The sequence below is a fragment of the Aquarana catesbeiana genome, linkage group LG02 (genome assembly GCF_042186555.1).
Source record: "Aquarana catesbeiana isolate 2022-GZ linkage group LG02, ASM4218655v1, whole genome shotgun sequence".
NCBI classification, from domain to species: Eukaryota; Metazoa; Chordata; class Amphibia; order Anura; family Ranidae; genus Aquarana; species Aquarana catesbeiana.
The window spans coordinates 357,833,116-357,853,066 of NC_133325.1; the positions used below are offsets into that span (position 1 = coordinate 357,833,116).

The 19,951-nt window shown below is 44.7% G+C and overlaps 1 protein-coding gene across 1 annotated transcript; it reads left to right on the forward strand.

Annotated features, from left to right (window-relative positions):
- Positions 1-7,555: 7,555 nt before the first annotated feature.
- On the forward strand, positions 7,556-18,109 carry RPAIN (RPA interacting protein). The gene is made up of 7 exons (XM_073615022.1): positions 7,556-7,661; positions 7,809-7,997; positions 14,185-14,257; positions 14,339-14,450; positions 14,530-14,593; positions 15,746-15,886; positions 17,952-18,109. The coding sequence occupies exons 1-7, from the start codon at positions 7,587-7,589 to the stop codon at positions 17,979-17,981; spliced, it is 684 nt and encodes a 227-aa protein (XP_073471123.1). The 5' UTR covers positions 7,556-7,586; the 3' UTR covers positions 17,982-18,109.
- Positions 18,110-19,951: the final 1,842 nt, after the last annotated feature.

The following is a 19,951-nucleotide window of genomic DNA, read 5'->3' on the forward strand; positions in this document are numbered from 1 at the left end:
CCTGCCTTTTCCGAATGAACAGAGTCAGTGACTCTGTCCATTCATAACTGAGCATCGTAAACTGTGTTGAGCTGAGGCTGCTGAGAAAGGGACTGGGGAATCTCTGTCCTTAGTCCCTTTCTCTGTCTTAAAAGGGAGATATCAGTGGTCTGTTAATACCCCTGATATCTCACCAAAGCCACCTCCAACAGGGCTGATAAAAATAAAGATATGAAATACATAAATATTTAAAAGGTTAAATAGTAAAAAAAAACTAAAATAAAAAACACACTGACACCGTCCCAAAAGAAGACAGCAATGTAAAAAAATAAAAATAACAAAAACATTTTTTTTAAATAATAAAAAAAATACATAAAAAATAAAATTGTAAAAAATATTAAAATAAAAGTAAAAAACGACTGACGCGACATCATTGATGCATAGCAGTGCCACTGTATCGGTATCGGTAATTGGTATCGGCGAGTACTTGAAAAAAAAAGTATCAGTACTTGTACTCGGGCTTAAAGTGGTTGTACACCCTGTACAACCACTTTTACCTACAGGTAAGCCTATATTCAAGCTTACCTGTAGGTGCTTGAAATATCTCCTAAACCTCCACGGTTTAGGAGATATTTACTAAAAAGCTGAGCACTGATGACTACGGCGCATGCGCCGATGTCATCAGCGCATGCGCCCTTTAGAAAGGGTACATTGTGCTGTTACTATTAGGGGTCATGCCGTGACTGGCGGTTCCCATGCGCATGTGTGGGAGTGACGTCACGTGACTCCGGCCAGTCACAGAGCCGGAGTTCGCGGCCCACGGAAGTTAGAGGGGCCAAGATGGACCTTCCCTGCTAGTGGGGACAACGAAGACATTGCGGGCTTCGGTTTCAGTTAAGTGACACATAATGGCCTACTATGCGTTGAATAGTTTACTTCCTCTTTAAAAAAGTGGTATCGGTGCAACCTTACTGAAAATGCACCTTAGGCCTGGTTCACACCTATGCATTTTTAGTGCATTTTGCAGATTTGCACTACAGTCCATTTAACATGGTTTTCTATGGGTCACGTTCTGTAGTGCAAATCTGCAAAAAGCACAAAAAATGCATACGTTTGAATTAGGCTTTAGACTGAGTGGTGATGGATTAGAACACCTGTCAAGTTTTTATTATTATTATGCAGGATTTTTATAGCGCCAACAGTTTGCGCAGCACTATGCAACGTTAGGGCAGACAGTACAGTTACAATGCCATTCAATACGGGAGGAATCAGAGGACCCTGCTCGTTAGAGCTTACAATCTAGATCTTGGTTTCTCAACCTGTGGTACACGTACTCCTTGGGGTACATGCACCAAGGGCAGGGGGTACGCTGCCTGTGCTGCCACCTCTACACAGTGCTATGCTTGCAGAGTTGTAGTGGTACGAATGTGCTCCTGCATCCATTCAACACAGTCACCTCCTTCTCCGCTCGACCATACAGGAGCTTCCTAGGCCCCGCCCGGCATGATGTCATTCAGAGGCCGGGAGCCAGGATGGAAGAGGAGCAGTGCGGCCACTCCAACCTGCAGCAAATCCACTACCTACCGCAAGTGAGTGAGTGAGCACAGAGGCTGCACGGCTTTGTCATAATGACTTAATTAACTGTGTGATCTTATTGGTTAACTTTTTATTTTTTATTTTTTTTGGGGGGGGTAATTGTCAGTGTTATTTAACCCCTTTATGCTGCTGCAGAATTCGGGCCTGAAACGGAGCCAAAGACGCACAGGACCCTTGTGCAATCCGCTCCGCAGCCACCCCGGAGATTGAGAGCCAGTCACAGTCTCCTGTCGTGCAAACTGGATGTGGGAAAATCCACATCCAATTTGCATAAGTGTGAACCCAGCCTTTGGGGGGGGGGGGGGGGCCTGCTGCACGCAGAAGGTTTTTTACCTTCATGCATAAAATGCATGAGGATAAAGCAACTTCAGCCTTTAGAACCACTTTAAAGCAGAGGTCCACCCACCCCTGCATAAATTAAAAGCCAGCAGCTACACATACTATAGCTGCTGACTTTTAATAATAGGACACTTACCTGTCCTGGATAGACATGTGCATTAGTTTTCGTCCGAATGCATTTTCGTCTAAATTTCAGGTATTTTCGTTTTAACAAACGATAACAAAAGTGCAGAATCCGAAAAACGAAAAATCCGACATAAACCAATGCTTTATTTTCGTTTTCGTTGTGACAACAGTTCGATATAGATAGGAGATTCAACATGACACTGACAATAACAATCTGTGTCCATCAAACCTGTGGTTGAATGTGCCTAACCTTAACTCTATTAGTTCAAGATTATTCTATACAGAGAGAAAAGATTCGACATAGAGAGATGCTGCTGGAATTGGGTAGGGGAAGTAAAATAAAAATAATGATGATGATGAATGTTATTGGCTGATTGTAACCAAAGAGGAGGAGCAGTAAAATAGCTAGAACTAAGTACACACGTACAGCCAACTTACTTTCACTTATGATTTGCTAGCAGAGAGAGACACACACACTGAATCATTTCAGAAGACAGTCAATCTTAGCTGGTCTGTTTGTCAGAGAACCTGAATTATTTATAAAGCATAAGCACAGCAGCAGAACAATAGTGAAGCAAGCTACAGTCCAACTTAACTTTTTCATAATAATCTGCTGCTATTGTGTTAGTGTTGTGAACTTGATAGTGATACTAGTGTTGTGATAGCCTCAGAAGATGCCTGTGTTGCAGGGGGGGGGGGGAATTCTATAGATTCTTTATTATAGATTGAGATTCTATATAGATTCTATATACCCTATCTACCTGTCTGATCAGTGATCACTATCACCAGTCCATTTTCTGTTTGAACTATATACATTCAACATGAACGACGAAGATTCGACAAAGCAGCAAAACATTCGACAGACACCATAAGCCTTCAATGACAGAATCGACCTTAATTAATTTGGATTTTCGGACGGAGCAATTTTTAACGAAAAACAAAATAAATAAAAACGAATTTCGGGAGTAACTAAATAAATTTATTTTTCGGACGAAAACGAAATTCCGAAAAAAAATATTTCACTGTGCACATGTCTAGTCCTGGAGTCCAGCGATGTCGGCACCGCAGCTGATGTTTCCAGCATTACGGCTTCACGCTGGGTCCCTACTGCGCATGTGCGAGGCACCGCTGAGCTCTCCTACTGGCCCAGCGGCGGGGGGGGGGAGGAGGTGGGTGCTTAGCTGCTGACGTAATTCACCCCAGCCACAGTCTCTTGGAAGTGGGGACAGGGTATCAGCTCCCCCCGACAGGTGCCAAATGTGGCACCGGAGGGGGGGGGGAGACAAATTAGTGGAAGTTCCACTTTTGAGTGGAACTCTTCTTAAAGCCAGGGTGCTAGAAATAATTCTGGACTCTGACCTAGCACCTTTGGGCCCCACATCCAATCACTGTCCAAATCTTGCCATCTTTACCTCCATAAAATTTCCAAAATTCTCCCCTTCTTAACCAATGACACCACCACAATACTTATCCACTCCCTTGTTGTCCCTCACTTTGACTATTGAAACTCCCTCCTCATTGATCTAAATCTATAGAGGGTATCTACCCCCTTCAGTCCATCATGAATGCTGCTGCCAGAGTCATCCACCCTACCAGCCGCTAAGTGGTGTCTGCCAATGTTCTCTGCCAATCCCTTCACTGACATCTGACCCAGCAATCCTCCTATTTCACCCAAATTGTCCTGTTTGCTCCTCCCAAGACCTCCTGTTTTTTAGCTTCCTCATCCCCTCCTTCCATGCTCATCCTCCAATGCGTCTCTCATGCACTGGAACTCCCTACCCCAGGTTGTACAGCTATCTTCTTTTTTTGATCCCTGAAAACTCATCTGTTCAGGAAAGTCTTCGTCAAGGGAAGATTTAGTTCCCAAAGGGAAAATTAAAATGATATTAAAGGCACCATTTCTTTTTTTTAATAACAAACGTGTTATACTTATCTTCTTTGTGCAGCAGTTTTGCCCACCTTTTTGACCATGCTTCATGTTACACCCATATTTAGAGTACAATATGAAACATGCTTACAGACCACAGCCCCTCACTTCCAACCTGTCCCCCAGTTCCTTACAGAACCCAAGGGTTAATTTTGAATTCAGAGTGTCTCCACTGCTGCATTAACCATTTACAGAGATCTGTGAATGGAGAGACTTTAGGTGACCATACACTATACAATCTGATTGTATACTCTCCTTTGTATACTCTACTATCAACTATGTAGTATAAAGGTCTGCCTGATTTGATACTAATTGAGTTCAAAATTCAGTTGCATCCTCCTATTCCAAAGTTTTGGTAAATCTAAGGCCGGCTTTACATGGTTTGAATCTCGGGCGGTTCAGCAGGAACCGGCCGAAATTCAAACCGCTAATGGGCAGGCTGAATGTACCAAGTTGATTTATTGATCGATCAACTTGGGTACAACCAGCCTGCCAGGTTCTCATGTGATTATCATTAGCGATAATCACTGTCTTCTCCCTCCACGCCGGAAGCAGACAATTGCTTGGCAGGAGGGATTCCTCTGTCAGCACGGTATGTTTCGATGGGGGAATCATGCCTGTGGTTGCAGGAAAGAAATTTGCCTGCCTAAAGCTTACCACACGTTACAACCTGATTGTACAATCTCCTTTAGATCTACCAACAACTATGTAGTGGGAGGGATTGTCTGACTGGATACAATCTAATTGGATAGGTTAGGAAGGCCCTTATATTACATAATTTTGGTAAATCTAAAGATGATTGTACAGGGATTTTATGATCAGACACCAGGCATCGCACAAGAGCATGCTGCACAATCCTGTGTGATTCACATGCGGTGCAAATTGAGCCCATTTTTGAAGGGGCTCAAATCACACTGTGTTGCACCAAAAGTAGCACACACACTACTTTAAAAAATAAAAAGCAACCGGGTTTGCATGGTACTTCTGCACCATGCGATCCAATGCAGGCAAACATGCCTTGTTTGCAACCTGTTTTTGGGTGTCATTAAGGCCCCTTTCACACTGGGGCGGTGGGGGCGTCGGCAGTACAACAGCGCTATTTTTAGCGCTGCTGTACCGTCGTTCTTGCAGCTGTATTCGGCCGCTAGCGGTGCGGTTTTAACCCCCGCTGGCGGCCGAAAAAGGGTTAAAATCCCTCGTACAGCGCGGTTATAGCCGTGGTATTGCAGCGGTATAGCCGCGCTGTCCCATTGATTTCAATGGGCAGGAGCGGTTTAGGAGCGGTGAATACACCGCTCCTTCACCGCTCCAAAGAAGCGGTTTGCAGGACTTTTTTCACCGTCCTGCCAGCGCACCGCTTCAGTGTGAAAGCCCTCGGGCTTTCACACTGAACAAACAGCGGAGGCTGTTTAGGGGCGGTTTGCAGGCGGTATTTTTAGCGCAATACCGCCTGCAAACCGCCCCAGTGTGAAAGGGGTCTAACTCAAAGCTGAGTTCCACCCAGAAATGGAACTTTCACTTTTCGGAATCCTCCCCCCCCTCCGGTGTCACATTTGGCACCTTTCAGAGGGGAGGGGGGAGCAGATACCTGTCTAATCCAGGTATTTGCTCCAACTTCCGGGCATAGATAGCCGCAGTAACTGCGGCTATCTACACCATATCTGGCGCCCCCCCCCCCCCCCCCCCGGTTTCTTCTGAAGACACACAGGTTCCAGAAGACAGTATGGACCAGTGGGATCGTGCAGTGTGACTCGCGCATGCGCAGTAGGGAACCAGGCTGTGAAGCCGCAAGGCCTCACTTCCTGATTCTCTTACTGAAGATGACAGCGCCTCCACCCAAGAGCCGAGGGATAGATCGGCTTCGGGTGCCAACATCGCGGGCGCCCTGGACAGGTAAGTGTCCATATTTTAAAAGTCAGCAGTTGCAGTATTTGTAGCTGCTGACTTTAAAAAAAGAATGGCGGAACTCCGCTTTAATGGAGAAGTAGAGCCAAAGCTTGTTTGGCTGTACTTCTCCTGTGAATCACAGAAGTGCTGTTAGTGACCTGGTTTCAGCTGAGTCTGGACCGGCACCCGGCTCAGCCTCTCAGTGCGCAACTAAGAGGCTGAGCCAGCCACTCCTGACCCCTTCACAGCCCAGCACTCCAGTGAGCGCAGGGGTGGGCAGAGCAGACAGCGGTAACTGACAGTCACCAGCTCTCTGCTCACGGAGCTCTGAGAACCGAGCTATCGACAGTGTTTGATCATTCGGTTCTCAGTCTTTAGAGCTGGTGGGGAACCGATGCTGCATCCACCTAGGTAAGTAGGAGTCTAAAAAAAAAAAACATTCCCACTACTTCTCTTTTAGACCTGGTTCACACATATGTATTTTTTAGTGCCTTTTTAGTTTTGCAGAAACACATTGCAGTCCATTTAACATGGTTTCCTATGGATGTAGTTCACATCTGTGCATTTTATGGAAAGGTCCAGGGACTTTTTTCTGGTTTTTGGTTCCATAGACTTTAATGGATCAAAAACATGTTTTGAAAAATGCAAATTGCACCTGGAATGTACAAAATACTGATTCGCTAGTGATGCAAGTGGGTGGGTTTTGGGCTCAGTGCCCTGGGCCCAACCTTCTTCAAGCCAATTAGAGCCTAAGGGTCTAATCATGTGGCTTGAAAAAAAAAACTCATAGAAATCTATGAGTCCGGTGTTCTGCCGAGAAAGTTCCCCTTGGCAGATAAGGACCCCCCTGTACTGCGCAGGCGCAGCGCTTGCGCAGTACGAGCCGCCGGAAATAGCTGAAGCTGAATAGCTATAAGTCAGCTGTACACAGCGCCTGTAAAATGGCCCCACGCGGGCTCGCTTCGCTTGCCACGCTTCGGGCACGGCCTCGCTTTGCTTGGCACTTTTTTATTCTACCTCTATGTCCACTTGGATGGTGGGGCTTGAACCTGGACTCAGGGCGCAGGCGCCGTGTACAGCTGACTTAAGGTTTTCAGCTTTGGCTATTTTCGGCGGCTCCGAAGTCATTTGTACTGTGCAAGAGCTGTGCCTGCGCAGTACAGGGGGGTCCTTATCCGCCGGGGGGGAACTTTCTCGGCAAGACACCAGCACCCCGCATGCAAACTAGAGGGGTGGAGTCCATAAGGTGCGCCCCTGCCGCTCCTTTAATGATGACAGCTGGAGGAATAGTCTGCAAGAGTCAGAGCTTTGCACCAGTCATCCACTGATTATGAGTGCAATGTTTGGCAGGCTCCAATGCAAAATAAAGAAATGAACATTTTTTTATTTCAATCAGTGTGGGCATATTTATTCATTTCTTTGCACCTCAATGCAGGAGACAACAGGTCTACCTTCTTAATCTAAAATGACAGTCATTCTTGTGACTAGCAGCTTTCAAAATGACATGGTTTATCAGTGGACATTCAGAAGTCTTCCATACCGCTACGACTTTATTTCTAGTATGTTTATAGAGCTCTACGATTTATGGATTACACAGCTACAGTATTAATCATCGCACCGAGATGGAAACTACAACTCCCGGCACGCATTGCGCTGGCAGGCTGTCATCACGTGGGGCGGGCATTTAAATGGGAGTGGCTGGGCGCTGCAGTGTACATGGCAGTGGGAGTGTATGATGGAGTCTGAGCAGAGACATCGCGCCTTGTACAAGGGGTCCACTCCACCATGGAAGGAGACCTACAGAAGGGTAATGTCATGGGAGCAGGGTGGGCTTTTCTACGCTGGAGCCCGTTTTGCACGGTTATTATGACGTTAGTGCATGGTGATCAGGCGGCTTGGGCTGTCATGCATGTCTCATTACTCAGCACTGTGCTGTATTTATTTCTATTCTTAGAGGTGTGTGGAAAGATTGAAGAGCAACCGCTCCAAACTTCTGGATAAGTTCCGACAAGTGGGAGAGAGAGTGAATGGAGGCATTGGAGGGTCCTTCCTGGTGCAGGAGGTGATGGAAGAAGAATGGAGAGCCATGCAGGCCAGCAGTGGGAGCTTTCCTTCTCTATGGAGGAAGGAGAACATCTCACAGGTAATGGGAGGATGAGGAGGAGGATAGAAGTGTGCACTGCTGGCTAAGACTAAGCACTGGAATCAAGTGATACAATGTCACAATTACAATGTATCGTTCATATGCATGTCAGAAATTTGAGGCTTTATTGTAAAATTGTGTTCCCTTTTTGCTGGGTTGCTGTCAACAAATATGTCTGTCCTCATCCAACATTGATTTGTTGTGATCTGCTGCACACCAGGTCCCCAACTGCCGTCCTCCATCTGTTATTAGAAACTGGCTATATCTTCTTGCTTCTCCATGCCAAGGTCCTTCCTTCCTCCTCCTGGGATATCTGATATAGGTGTCCCAGGAGGGTGCTGGTCCTTCCACCTAAATAAGAATGGAGGCAGAGTGGACTGTAACAAGGAAAAAATATAGAAAAGTGCTGCTTTTTTCAGGTAACCTCTTCCCTGTGGCCCTATAACTGGGTCTTTACATCAGAGGTGGGGCAGACTTGCCAATTGTTATCACTGGTGACTGGCTGTCCCTGCCAACACCTGATGATAACCAGAGACCAGTGGATGTCTGTGACTGCTCAGTCACTGTGCTGGGAGCGTGCTCTTAGGACACAAACTTTGGCTGCCACCGACAGACAAATGTGCAGCCTATGGGTGTTTAAAGCTCACTCCTGTTGCCACACATGTTATGTGGTTGGTAGGAGGATAACTAAGGGGAAGCTTACTATGATCTAAAGGGGTATCTTCTCATGAAGGTCTGCTTTACTTAGTGATTGTACAGTCTTGTGTGTTGCTTGCTATGGGGTGGGGGCACCCAAGCCACAGCTCCCTGTGTCTATTCAGACACTGAGTCGTGGCCCGGCCCCTGCCCCTTTTCTCCTCGTTGCCTGACTAACTTTGACATCAGCGGGAGCCAATGGCACCACGCTGCTGTCTTAGCCAATAAGGAGGGGTGTCCTGGGCAGCCGAGACACTTCTGCAACATCGCTGGATCTAGATGGACCTCAGGTAAGTATTAGGGGAGGCGGCTGCATAGAATGCATTAAAGGGTTTGTTAACTCATCCATATAAAACTATGCCAGCCCCTCTATTAGAGGCTGGCATAGCGCACTGTGTCTGTAGTTTTAAAAAAAATGAGTGTTGTAAATGCCTAATTTCAGCCGTCTTCAGGCCGGTCACATCATTTGCAGCCGCTTTACAGCTCTTGTCTTTTGCTTCTGAGGGAGGGGCTGTGATCTCCCTCTGATGTCAGCCGGGGAGATCACGTGGCCACTCGTCTACTCCGCAGAAGCCGTATCTCTTAGCTGTAAACTGGCCGCGAATCATGTGACCGGCCTGAAGACAGCTAAAATTAGGTATTTACACTGCTCGTTTTTTAAAACTACAGACAGTGTGCTATGCCAGCCTCTAATAGAGAGGCTGGCAGTGAAACATTTTTTTTTATTATTTATTTATTTTTTCTACAAAAATAGCAGCGGGGCCTGCCGGAGACACACAGAGGGGGATGACAGGCAGGAAGGAGAGAGGAGAGCAGAGGGGACAACTTATGACGGAGAGGGAGGTACTGTGATCAGGGTGGAGCTACCCTGGTTATCGTGGTCTATTTAGAGGGGGGCAGATCACACACAAGCGCTGTGCTGTGTAATCTGCTTTTAAGGGACCGGGATACTTTGTTAACCAAAAAAACGAAATCTTCTGCCTTTACAATCACTTTAACTATTAACCCTAGCTGACTTTTTCCACAAAAATATCCCAATAAGTGTATATTGGTTTGTGCAAAAAGTTAGTGTCTACAAATGACACTAGTAATGGTGGCAATCAGCGATTTTATAGTGGGACTGCTATATTGTGGTGGACAAATCGGACACCTAACACTTTTTGGGGACCAGTGAAACTACGGTAATCATGATCAGTGCTAGAAAAATGCACTGTACTAATGACCCTGGCTGGGAAGTGGTTCACATTAGGAGCGATCAAAGGGTTAACTGTGTGCCTAGCCTGTGCTTACTCGCTGTTGGAGGCCCTTTGACTAGGGGAAGGCAAAGATCCGTGTTCCTGCTTTGCAGAAACACTGGATCAGTGCCTTCCCTTCTGACAGACCCACAATCTGCCTTGTTTACAGAGGCAGATTGATGTTCTGCCTGTATAATTGGCGGGTGCCGGCAGACATTGAGTCTGCGGTACCCGCTGCTGGGCTCCCGCTGTGTTTTTCGCACTGGAAGGGGTCGCTGGTGGCGCATGCACCCCAGACCAGGGAGTGTCAGATCACATACTAGGTACGTGATCTTGCACACTGCGGCCACCCTGCTGCAGTAAGACCCCTTTAACACTGGGGCGGTTTGCAGGCGTTATTGCGCTAAAAATACCACCTGCAAACCGCCCCAAAACAGCCTCCGCTGTTTGTTCAGTGTGAAAGCCTGAGGGCTTTCATACTGAAGTGGTGCGCTGGCAGGAGAAGAGAAAATCTCCTGCAAGCCGCATCTTTGGAGTGGTGTATACACCGATCCTAAACCGCTCCTGCCCATTGAAATCAATGGGGCAGCGCGGCTATAGCCGCGCTATACCAGTGGTTTTAACCCTTTTTCTGCTGCCAGCGGGGGGGTTAAAACCGCACCGCTAGCAGCCGAATACCGCGGTAAAACAGCGCTAAAAATAGCGCTATTTTACCGCCGACGTCCCCTACCGCCCCAGCGTGAAAGCAGCCTAAATGTGCAGTCCGCAAGTGGACTAAAGGCAACTTTTCTTTTTGTCTGTGTCCCCATTAGTCTTATTACACTAGCTTTGCTCTCTGAAGCATTGGATGATAGATTTCCCTAGCACTGGAAAAGGATGTCCTCACTTGTGTACATGGATAAAATGAGGGAGAAAAGACATTTGGTTTTAGATTTACTTTAACCACTCGCCCTGTGTCAATTTTAAATGTGCAAAAACTGACAGCCTTTTTCTTTTTGGAAATGATTTGTACCACAATTGTAATTTTAGCGTCCTTATAAACGTGATGACCAATTGTGCTTTTATGCACGCTGACTGACTGAGCTGTATTCCAACAACTCTTGTTCACAGCTTCTGGTTGGGAGCCAGCAGGGTGTGCTCTTGATAATGTGACTGCTGAAAGCCAATCACAACAGTCACATAATAGAGAAGCTACACTGCCGATCTACATCAAAGTATGCTTAAAGGTGATCTCAAGGCCCGAAATAAATGCTTTTAAATCCATAAAAGGTGTGTGTGTGTGTGTGTGTGTGTGTTTCCCCCCCCCCCATACCTGGATGGATGCAGCATCAATCCTGTTGCTGCATCGGTCCACCGTCCCCCCGCTGGCTCTGCAGTAAGAACGGCAAGATAAAACACCACTGATTGCTCAGTTCTCCCCCTCCACTCTGAGCAGAGAGCTGGGAGTGTTGGTCTGCTTTATACCCCCCCCCCCCCCCCCCGTTGCTGAGAGGCTGAGCCAGGTGCCGGTCCAGGTATCTGGGTGGATCCCAACCATTTGGTCTAGATCCTTTTTAGAGCCTGGACTGGCTGAGTGATGTCACCCAACAGTGGACTTTTTTTTTTTTTTTTTTTTTGTCTGAAAACTGGTCAGGGAGTGCAGAATGCACACCTGTGACCTACAGAAGTAAAGCCAAAATAGCTTTAGCTATACATCTCCTAATAGTCGGGAGCAATAAAAATGCACTGTGTGCACCCAAATGTCTTTGCAAAACAATATATTGCCTTGTAAAAATGGCAGCAATCTCATCACTGTGCTGTACATGTGCAGAGCAGTACTGTGGGAGGAGCCCAGCAGCTCCACCCACTACAGAAGGGGGTGTGGACAAGACCAGTCACCCTGCACAAGGAAAGAGCAGCAGTGACTGTTCTTTATTACAGGAAGCTCCATGAGGTAAGCAAAGTTACACACTAGAATACTGCACAGATCTGGAAGAAACTCACCCAGCCAATATGACACTTGTCAAGGAAGGAGACAAATCCTCCTACATAACATGTACCTGTTTATCTGCAGCCTTCTGTTCTTTACATTTGTTCAAATTCCAGAATTTATAAAGCTTTGTCAAGAAGCAGGGGACAGATAACTGAAATTATACAATGCAGAGCTCAGTGAGGAGAACCTAGCTGATTCACACAGGAACAAAGCTGAGACTGTCAATCAGCTGGATATCCCCATCCCCACTTTTATTTTTTTATTTATTTTTTCCTCCTTGATGTCGGGAAAACTTGTCAGTGATTCGTGCTGATAGCGGAGGCACAAAGCAACAGACAGAAATGACACAATGGAAGGGTATGCTTTGTTCATATTTCATTTCTGAGGTTTACAACCACTTTGAGGGCACACCGGGAGGTGGGGTGAATGGGTTAAGTAGTGACAAAGTTATCACTATATAAACGGGCCCTTTGCAGAATGTAAAATTGTGCTGTGCCATAGGAGCTATATACAGTTGTGCTCATTAGTTTACATACCCTGACAGAATTTATGATTTATTGGCCATTTTTCAGAGAATATGAATAACACAAACTTGTCTTTCACTCATAGTTAGTGTTTGGCTGAAGCCATTTATTATCAATCAACTGTTTACACTTTTCTGTTGTCGTCATTATGATTTAAAAAAAAAAAAAAAAAAAAAAAAAACTACCCAAATTACCCTGATCAAAAGTTTACATACCCTGGCGATTTTTGCCTGATAACATGCATACAAGTTGACACAAAGGTGTTTGGCTATTAAAGGTAACCATCCACACCTGTGATATGTTCACTTGTAATTTAGTGTGTGGTATCTATATATCTATCTCTCAATGAGTTTCTGGAATCCTGACATACACTTGCATCTTTCATCCAGTGCTGCACTGACATTTCTGGATTCTGAGTCATGGGGAAAGCAAAAGAATGGTCAAAGGATCTGCGGCAAAAGTTAGTTGAACTATATAAAACAGAAAAGGGATATAAAAAGATATCCGAGAATGCCAATCAGCAGTGTTCAAACTCTAATCAAGAAGTGGAAAATGAGGGGTTCTGTTGAAACCAAACCACGGTCAGGTAGACCAACTAAAATTTCAGGCCACAACTGCCAGGAAAATCATTCAGGATGCAAAGAAAAAACACAAATAACTTCAGATGAAATGCAGGACTCTCTGAAAACATGTGGTGTTGCTGTTTTAAGAGGCACTTGAAGAAAGCTGGGCTCCTGGGTCGAGTTGCCAGAAGAAAGCCATTACTATGCAAACGCCACAAAGTATGCCGCTTACCATACCACCAAACAGCACAGAGACCAGCCTCAAACCTTCTGGCAGAAAGTCATTTGGAGTGATGAGACCAAAACTTAGCTTTTTGGCCACAACCATAAACACTACATTTTGGAGAGGAGTCAACAAGGCCTATGATGAAAGGTACACCATTCCTACTGTGTAACACGGAGGTGGATTGTTGATGTATTGGGGATGTGTGAGCTACAAAGGCACAGGAAATTTGGTCAAAATTGATGGCAAGATGAATGCAATAATGATTATTGGTAATGGGAAAATCCCGGCATTACTGCATCATTGGAAATGGTAATAAATTTGGTCAAAATTGATGGCAAGATGAATGCAGTATGTTATTAAAAAATACTGGAGGAACATTTGCATTCATTAGCCAGTAAGCTGTGCATGGGACGTACTCTGACATTCCAACATGACAATGATCCAAAACACAAGGCCAAGTCGACCTGTCATTGGCTACAGCAGAATAAAGTGAAGGTTCTGGAGTGGCCATCTCAGTCTCCTGACCTCAATATCATTGAGCCACTCTAGGGAGATCTCAAACGTGCAGTTCATGCAAGAGAGCCCAAGAATTTACAGGAACTGGAGGCTTTTTGCCAAGAGGAATGGGCAGCTTTACCATCTGATAAAGAGCCTCATCCACAAATACCACAAAAGACTTCAAGCTGTCATTGATGTTAAAGGGGGCAATACACGATATTAAGAACTGGGGTATGTGAACTTTTGATCAGGGTCATTTGGTGTAGTTTCTGTTGTCATGATTTTAAAGAGTAAACGCTTTAGTGCTTTAGCCAAACACTAACCATGAGTGAAACGTTTGTGTTATTCATATTCTCTAAAAAAAAAAAAAAAAAAAAAAAAAAAGCCAAGCAATCAAATTCTGCCAGGGTAAACTTATGAGCACAAATGTAGATGAGAGGGCTGAAGTGGTAATACTTTTCATGTATTTTTAGGTACTGGGCATTTTACAAGATCCAGATGAGTTGGTAACGTTGGAAGAAATCAGACAGGAACTTTTTTTTGAAGGTACAGTTGCTCTAAGTCTGCAGTTTAATGTGTGAATGCAGTAGATTCAATATTAATATACCATTTTGCTTATCCTTCCAGAGCAGGCAATGGTTGCAGAAATCGAAAGCATCCTTCAATTTGAGGATGACTGTCTAGATTCAGTTGTAGGGATGAGTGCTGAAAATCTCATTGTGTGCCCTGTCTGTAATCGGTATGTATTTCTTGACTAGTGTTCTGTTTGTTATCAAATCTTCAATATTACAGAAATGTGTACTGATGTCTTTTTTCAGGAACTACCTAACCGTAACAAGTTGCTTTGTCTTATGCCAGTGTGGTGTGTACATCAATTGTAAGGTAAGAATTGTTGTTGTGGACAAATATCCAATACAGCAGTCTTGCTTCACTTGAATGCTTTATGGGACCTTGTGTGAGGTTTTTAATGTGTATTCCCTAGATAGCTCATTAGCTGTAGGGTTGTGTCATGGTGCAGCACTGTTTGATTCTATGACACAATGGATAGCCTTTCCCATCACTCCCCACAATGCAGAAATTTGGGGCTTCCATTGCTGGACTGGTATACAGGTGTTCTGTATACTTGCTACTTTCTGCAACCTTGTTCAGTGACTCGATATTGAAGGCTGGGACTGGTAACCTACTCGTGTTCCCCCACCCTTCAGTGTTCCTGTTCTACTATTCTAGGGACAACCATCCTAATAGCCAGAAACTCTAGGTAGTAAAATCAATTATCAAGTCTCTTGTCCATGTGTATGACCAGAGGGAGATACTCTTTTTGCCCCGTACACATGGTCGGATTTTCCGATGGAAAATGTTCGAGGGGAGCTTGTCGGAAATTCCGACCGTATATAGGCTCCATCGGAATTTCTGTCTCACGGCTTGAGATCTGGATCTCATTTTCCGACCACAAAATCCGTTGTCATAAATCCGATCGTGTGTACACAATTCAGACGCACAAAGTTCCACGCATGCTTGGAATCAAGCAGAAGAGCCGCACTGGCTATTTAACTTCATTTTTCTCGGCTCGTTGTACGTCACCGCGTTCTTGTCGTTCGGAATTTCCGACAAGATTTGTGTGTATGCAAGACAAGTTTGAGCCAACATCTGTCGGAAAAAATCCATGGATTTTTTTGTCCGAATGTCCGCCCTTGTTTACAGGGCATAAGCTTGTTGCTAAACTAGAGGTCGGGAGCAAAGATATGAGGAGTCAGTTAATTTATTACAGTATGCAAAAATAATTTCCAAGGTATTGTAACAATCTGATTAGTTGCTGCCCATGTTTTCCCACAATTAAGTGTTTACCTATTGTCAGATGCCCAATTCTGTTCATGTATTGTTAGGATAGTTTTGCCTAGATATTGCCAGGTCAGCACAGTTAATAATATTAGGATGTAAACCCTTGCAGAGACTTTTAATAATATTATGTCCTTGCTTTCAATTAACTGATCAGTGTTGGCTATAACTTGGAGTCTGTGTTTGTCTTTGTTGCAGTCTCAAGGCATGAACAGTGAAAAGCTGCAATCATTACTTGAGCTAAACCTGTCTGCACATGCCAACGGCTGTTCTAAGCATCCAGCGTTTTCAGTTGTCCTAGATGCTGAAGGAGTATCCAGTTTATTTATGAGTTGCACTGTAAGTATACAGTTATAGTCTGAATTAAAATATACTGTATGTTCATGTGAATATTTTGAAGCAAAAACTTGTATATGGAGTATAGAGGGGTTAAACCTAGGGTTGTCCCGATACCACTTTTTTAGGACCGTGTACAAGTACCGATACTTCTTCTTTTTTTTTTTTTTTTTTTTTTTTTTTTTTTTTTTTTTTTTTTTTTTGCCCTTTTGGGGGGCTTTGGTGAGATATCAGGGGTCTTAACAGACCTCTGATATCTCCCCCTTGAGACAGAGGATAGAGATTCCCCAGTCCCTTTCTCTGCAGCCTCAGCTGCACTGAGAATGAATGGAGAGAAGACAGCGGCTCCTCTCCATTCATAAACTGACACATCGTAATCACAGGATATTACAATGTTTCAGTTATGTGAATGGACAGAGTCAGCTGACTCTGTCTATTCACAAAGGGGGGAGAACGGAGGGAACAGATAAGGAGAGAGGAACTGAGGGGACAGCTGAGAGGGACAGATAAGGAGAGCAGAACGGAGGGGGACAGCGGAGAGGTACAGAGGAATGGAGGGGGCATGGAGGAGGATGCAGTGACATACAGCGGTGACCGATCACCGCTGTATGTCACTAAAGCTGGTGAAAGCTGCTGGGGGAGAAGCTTGTAACTCCCCCAAGCGCCGATCACAGCTGTCTTCTAGGTATCGGGGAAGCATCGGGAGCATTTGCCTGAATACAAGTACTTGGGCAAATGCTCGGTATCGGGACAACCCTAGTTAAACCCCTATTTAGTTATGTTTTGCGGGTCTGTTGCCTGCTGAGGCAATTTTCCATCACTTCCTGTACTGGAGATGCAACAGGAAATGAGCATAAATCTCTCTAATTCCTATTTCCGCCCTCTACAGGATACACAAATCAGACACACACTTTTTTTTTTTTTTCCCCCAAAAGGCCCCTCCCTCTACTCTGACCTTCAGTTGATTTGTGTTTCCAGAGCCTCCAGGAGCACACCGTAATGTGTGTTTTTATATAGGTCTAGTAACTGGTCGGTGGACCTCCCTTCTGTTGGTGATATCCAGGACTGGTTGTGGCTATGTCTAGCGTGTTTTTCTATGTTTATAGACCGAGAAGGGTCCCCCTGTATGTATTGGGTTACTTGCCTCACTGGTGGTTTAGCGGCGGCAACTCCCTTCCATTTCCAGCCTCTAGCTGTGTGGAGAGGCATCTTCCTCGTGTCTTCCCCTGCTTTGGGTGTACCAAAATGGTGTCGGAGGACTTCCGGTGATGCAGCAAGATGGCAGCGGAAGTGACATGATGCACTTCCTGGGTGCTGTTTTCTTAAAAGGATCTCTGCGTGGTACAATGCAGGGGACTTTCTGCTTTTGGAAACAGTCTGCCAGATGCAGGGCAGACTAGTTTAGCAGTGCAGCGGCGGTCTTTGTTTGACCCCCACCCCTCTGCCAGAGCTAGGGTGACATTAGATGTGTAGGGGAGAGAAAATAAGGGGAATGCTAGAGTGCTGGTCAGCACTAGTGTACAAAAGTCTATTTGCTTTGTAAGAATAAATCACCATTAATGGCCTACATGTGTGGATGGGGTGCCTCAAGATTGTAATTTTAAAACGTGCCTTGACTAGAAAAAGGTTGAGTAATGTTGACTGTTGGTTTATTGCCGTGACCAGCTGGGGAGATATATATTTATTTATTTACCAAAGTAAGGGGCTACAAAAGCAGTTGGAATTGTAATGTCATAAGGAGGGGCAGTTTCTTAAAACATGCTGTTGAGTTATATCTCTGCCTTTTTTTTAAATGCTTTATGTATTTTTACTTGGGGCCAGATTTATAATGTACTGAATGTGACGTTCACTGCAGGTGAATCAATTCCGAATTTCAAACATGCAAACTGAACATATGCCTGCAATGAATGTTTTGGTAATTTTACATTCACTACTTATATGGGTTTATTTGGCCCTTAACAGTTGAACTTTTCACTATAGAATGTCAAACTTGGCGTTGGCCACATAGTAAATCTTTATTTTTCCCAGTTATGCATGTTATATAACATTTTTTTTTTTTTTTTTTTAGGTGTGCGATGCAATGGCCGTCATAATCTAGACTGAAATGTGAATTCACGTGGCTTTCACTGAAGATTATAGCTTCAAAGTCTATTTTTGTATGTACAGTTTATCTTTTGTAACTTAATGTAAATATCTTTTTAAGACTAAATAAAGTAGATTGTTTAACTGGTTTTAGGCCATTTTTGTTAATGGAGAACCAAGTGTTAAAGCATATCTGAACCCAAGAACAAAGCCTCCTGCCACCAACCATGTCAAACAAGCATTCCCCTGGCTTAAGTTGGTGCCCCCTCCACCAAGTAAGAACCAGGAAAAGGGGTATACAATTCCACTCCTTCCTACCTTTAGGGCTTGAAATGGTGTGCTCTGCTGATCGGCCACCTCCATCCTGCCAGCTGACTTCTGGAGTCTAAGTGCAAGGTCTTAGCGTGGCAGTGTGGATTGAGTGCCTGCCCTTGACTGCCACTGTGACTGAATGCATCCTCTGCAACCTGACTTCCAGGTTGCCGCTAGACGGACTGCCTTTTCCAAAGTAACAGCCTTGCCACTTCCACCAGAATAGGATCAGTGAAACCATGCCTGAAATTACAGCAATGTCTGCATCTACCCCCAACTGTGCACTGGTGAAGAATCTTGGCCTGCAGGAGTAAGGTACCTCTGAGCCAAGACCAGCTGGGATAGTAATCTACCTCCACTGACTGGTGGCTTCTTTAAGAGTAAACCTTGGGATGAAAATAGTTTTGAGGAAGAGTCCCACTCCAAGGCCATTAAAGTAACAGTTCCTCCCAAGGTTCACTTCCTTGGTCTGGAAGGCATCTGCCACCTAGCATGACTCCCTGAAAGCAAAACTTTTTTTTTTTTCTTTCCCTTTATGATCCTGGCTGGAGGAAGCACCTAAAACCTGAGGGTCTGACTTGACTCGGGCTTTTTCATCATAATGTGGATCATATGTTTCCTGTTTAGATGGGATGAGCCTCCCTCATAAGCCATCCTGGAAGAGGACCTGGAGGGGGTGTTGCTTAACACCTGTTTAACCTTCTGAGATCACTCTGAAGTATATGTAAACGAGTTGTAAAAGTCATAATAAATGTGTGTGTATATATTCACTCCAAAAGCATATCTCCAGATAGAATTCTATAATGAAGGAATTGGCCTGTTCAACCATATATGCACTGGATATTGATCATAAATATATAAGTGTAAAAAAAAAAATATGGGGGGGGGGGGGGGGGGGAAGAGAGAGAGAGAAGAGAGATATATATATTATGCTCCTATAGCCATATGCTATACATTAAAGTGCAATGTGCTATAACATATATAATCTAATACATCAATAAAAATCTGCAAACAATCCAAACTGGTGGGAAACAATTTAAACCACTACGGTAAAGTGTCCAGCATTAGTGTGTAAAATGTCAATTCATAAACAAAGTGATGATAAAAAAAAAGTGTCCCAAAAAAATGTATTCTGAAAGAACTGTGCTGTATCCCTCCAATAGAATGGCAAGTGCTCCCCGTCTTCCACTGCACCCCCACTCGTGCCCTCACTCACCAGGATGCCCAACCCCTGCAGGCGTATAGGCAAAATCCAGCAGTGAAGATCCTTGGTGACAATCCTCAGCCCAATAGCCGTCCTTCCCTTCTCTGATGTTGCGATCTCCTCTGATTAATCCCCAGCATTAAGCATCCATATGTGGTAAGAAAGAAGTGAGCCTCATAGTGTGAATCCGAAAAATTTTTATAATTTATTGTTAAACACTAATTAAGAAGGAGCTGACAGCGCTCCTATGGCCGAGTAGGCAGCATGGTAATAGCGTGCGTTCCACCGCCCACCTGCCCGAAACTGGAAGAAAACACAGCACAAAGAGTCGACGTATGCGTATCACGTGGCCATGCCTTACGTCATCAAGAGGTCATCTGAGGTGTGGCCATCTTGGTACTTCATACATCTATATATAGTCAATGGAGGCGCCATAATCGCCAATCAGAATGTATGGTCCCACCCTTCCA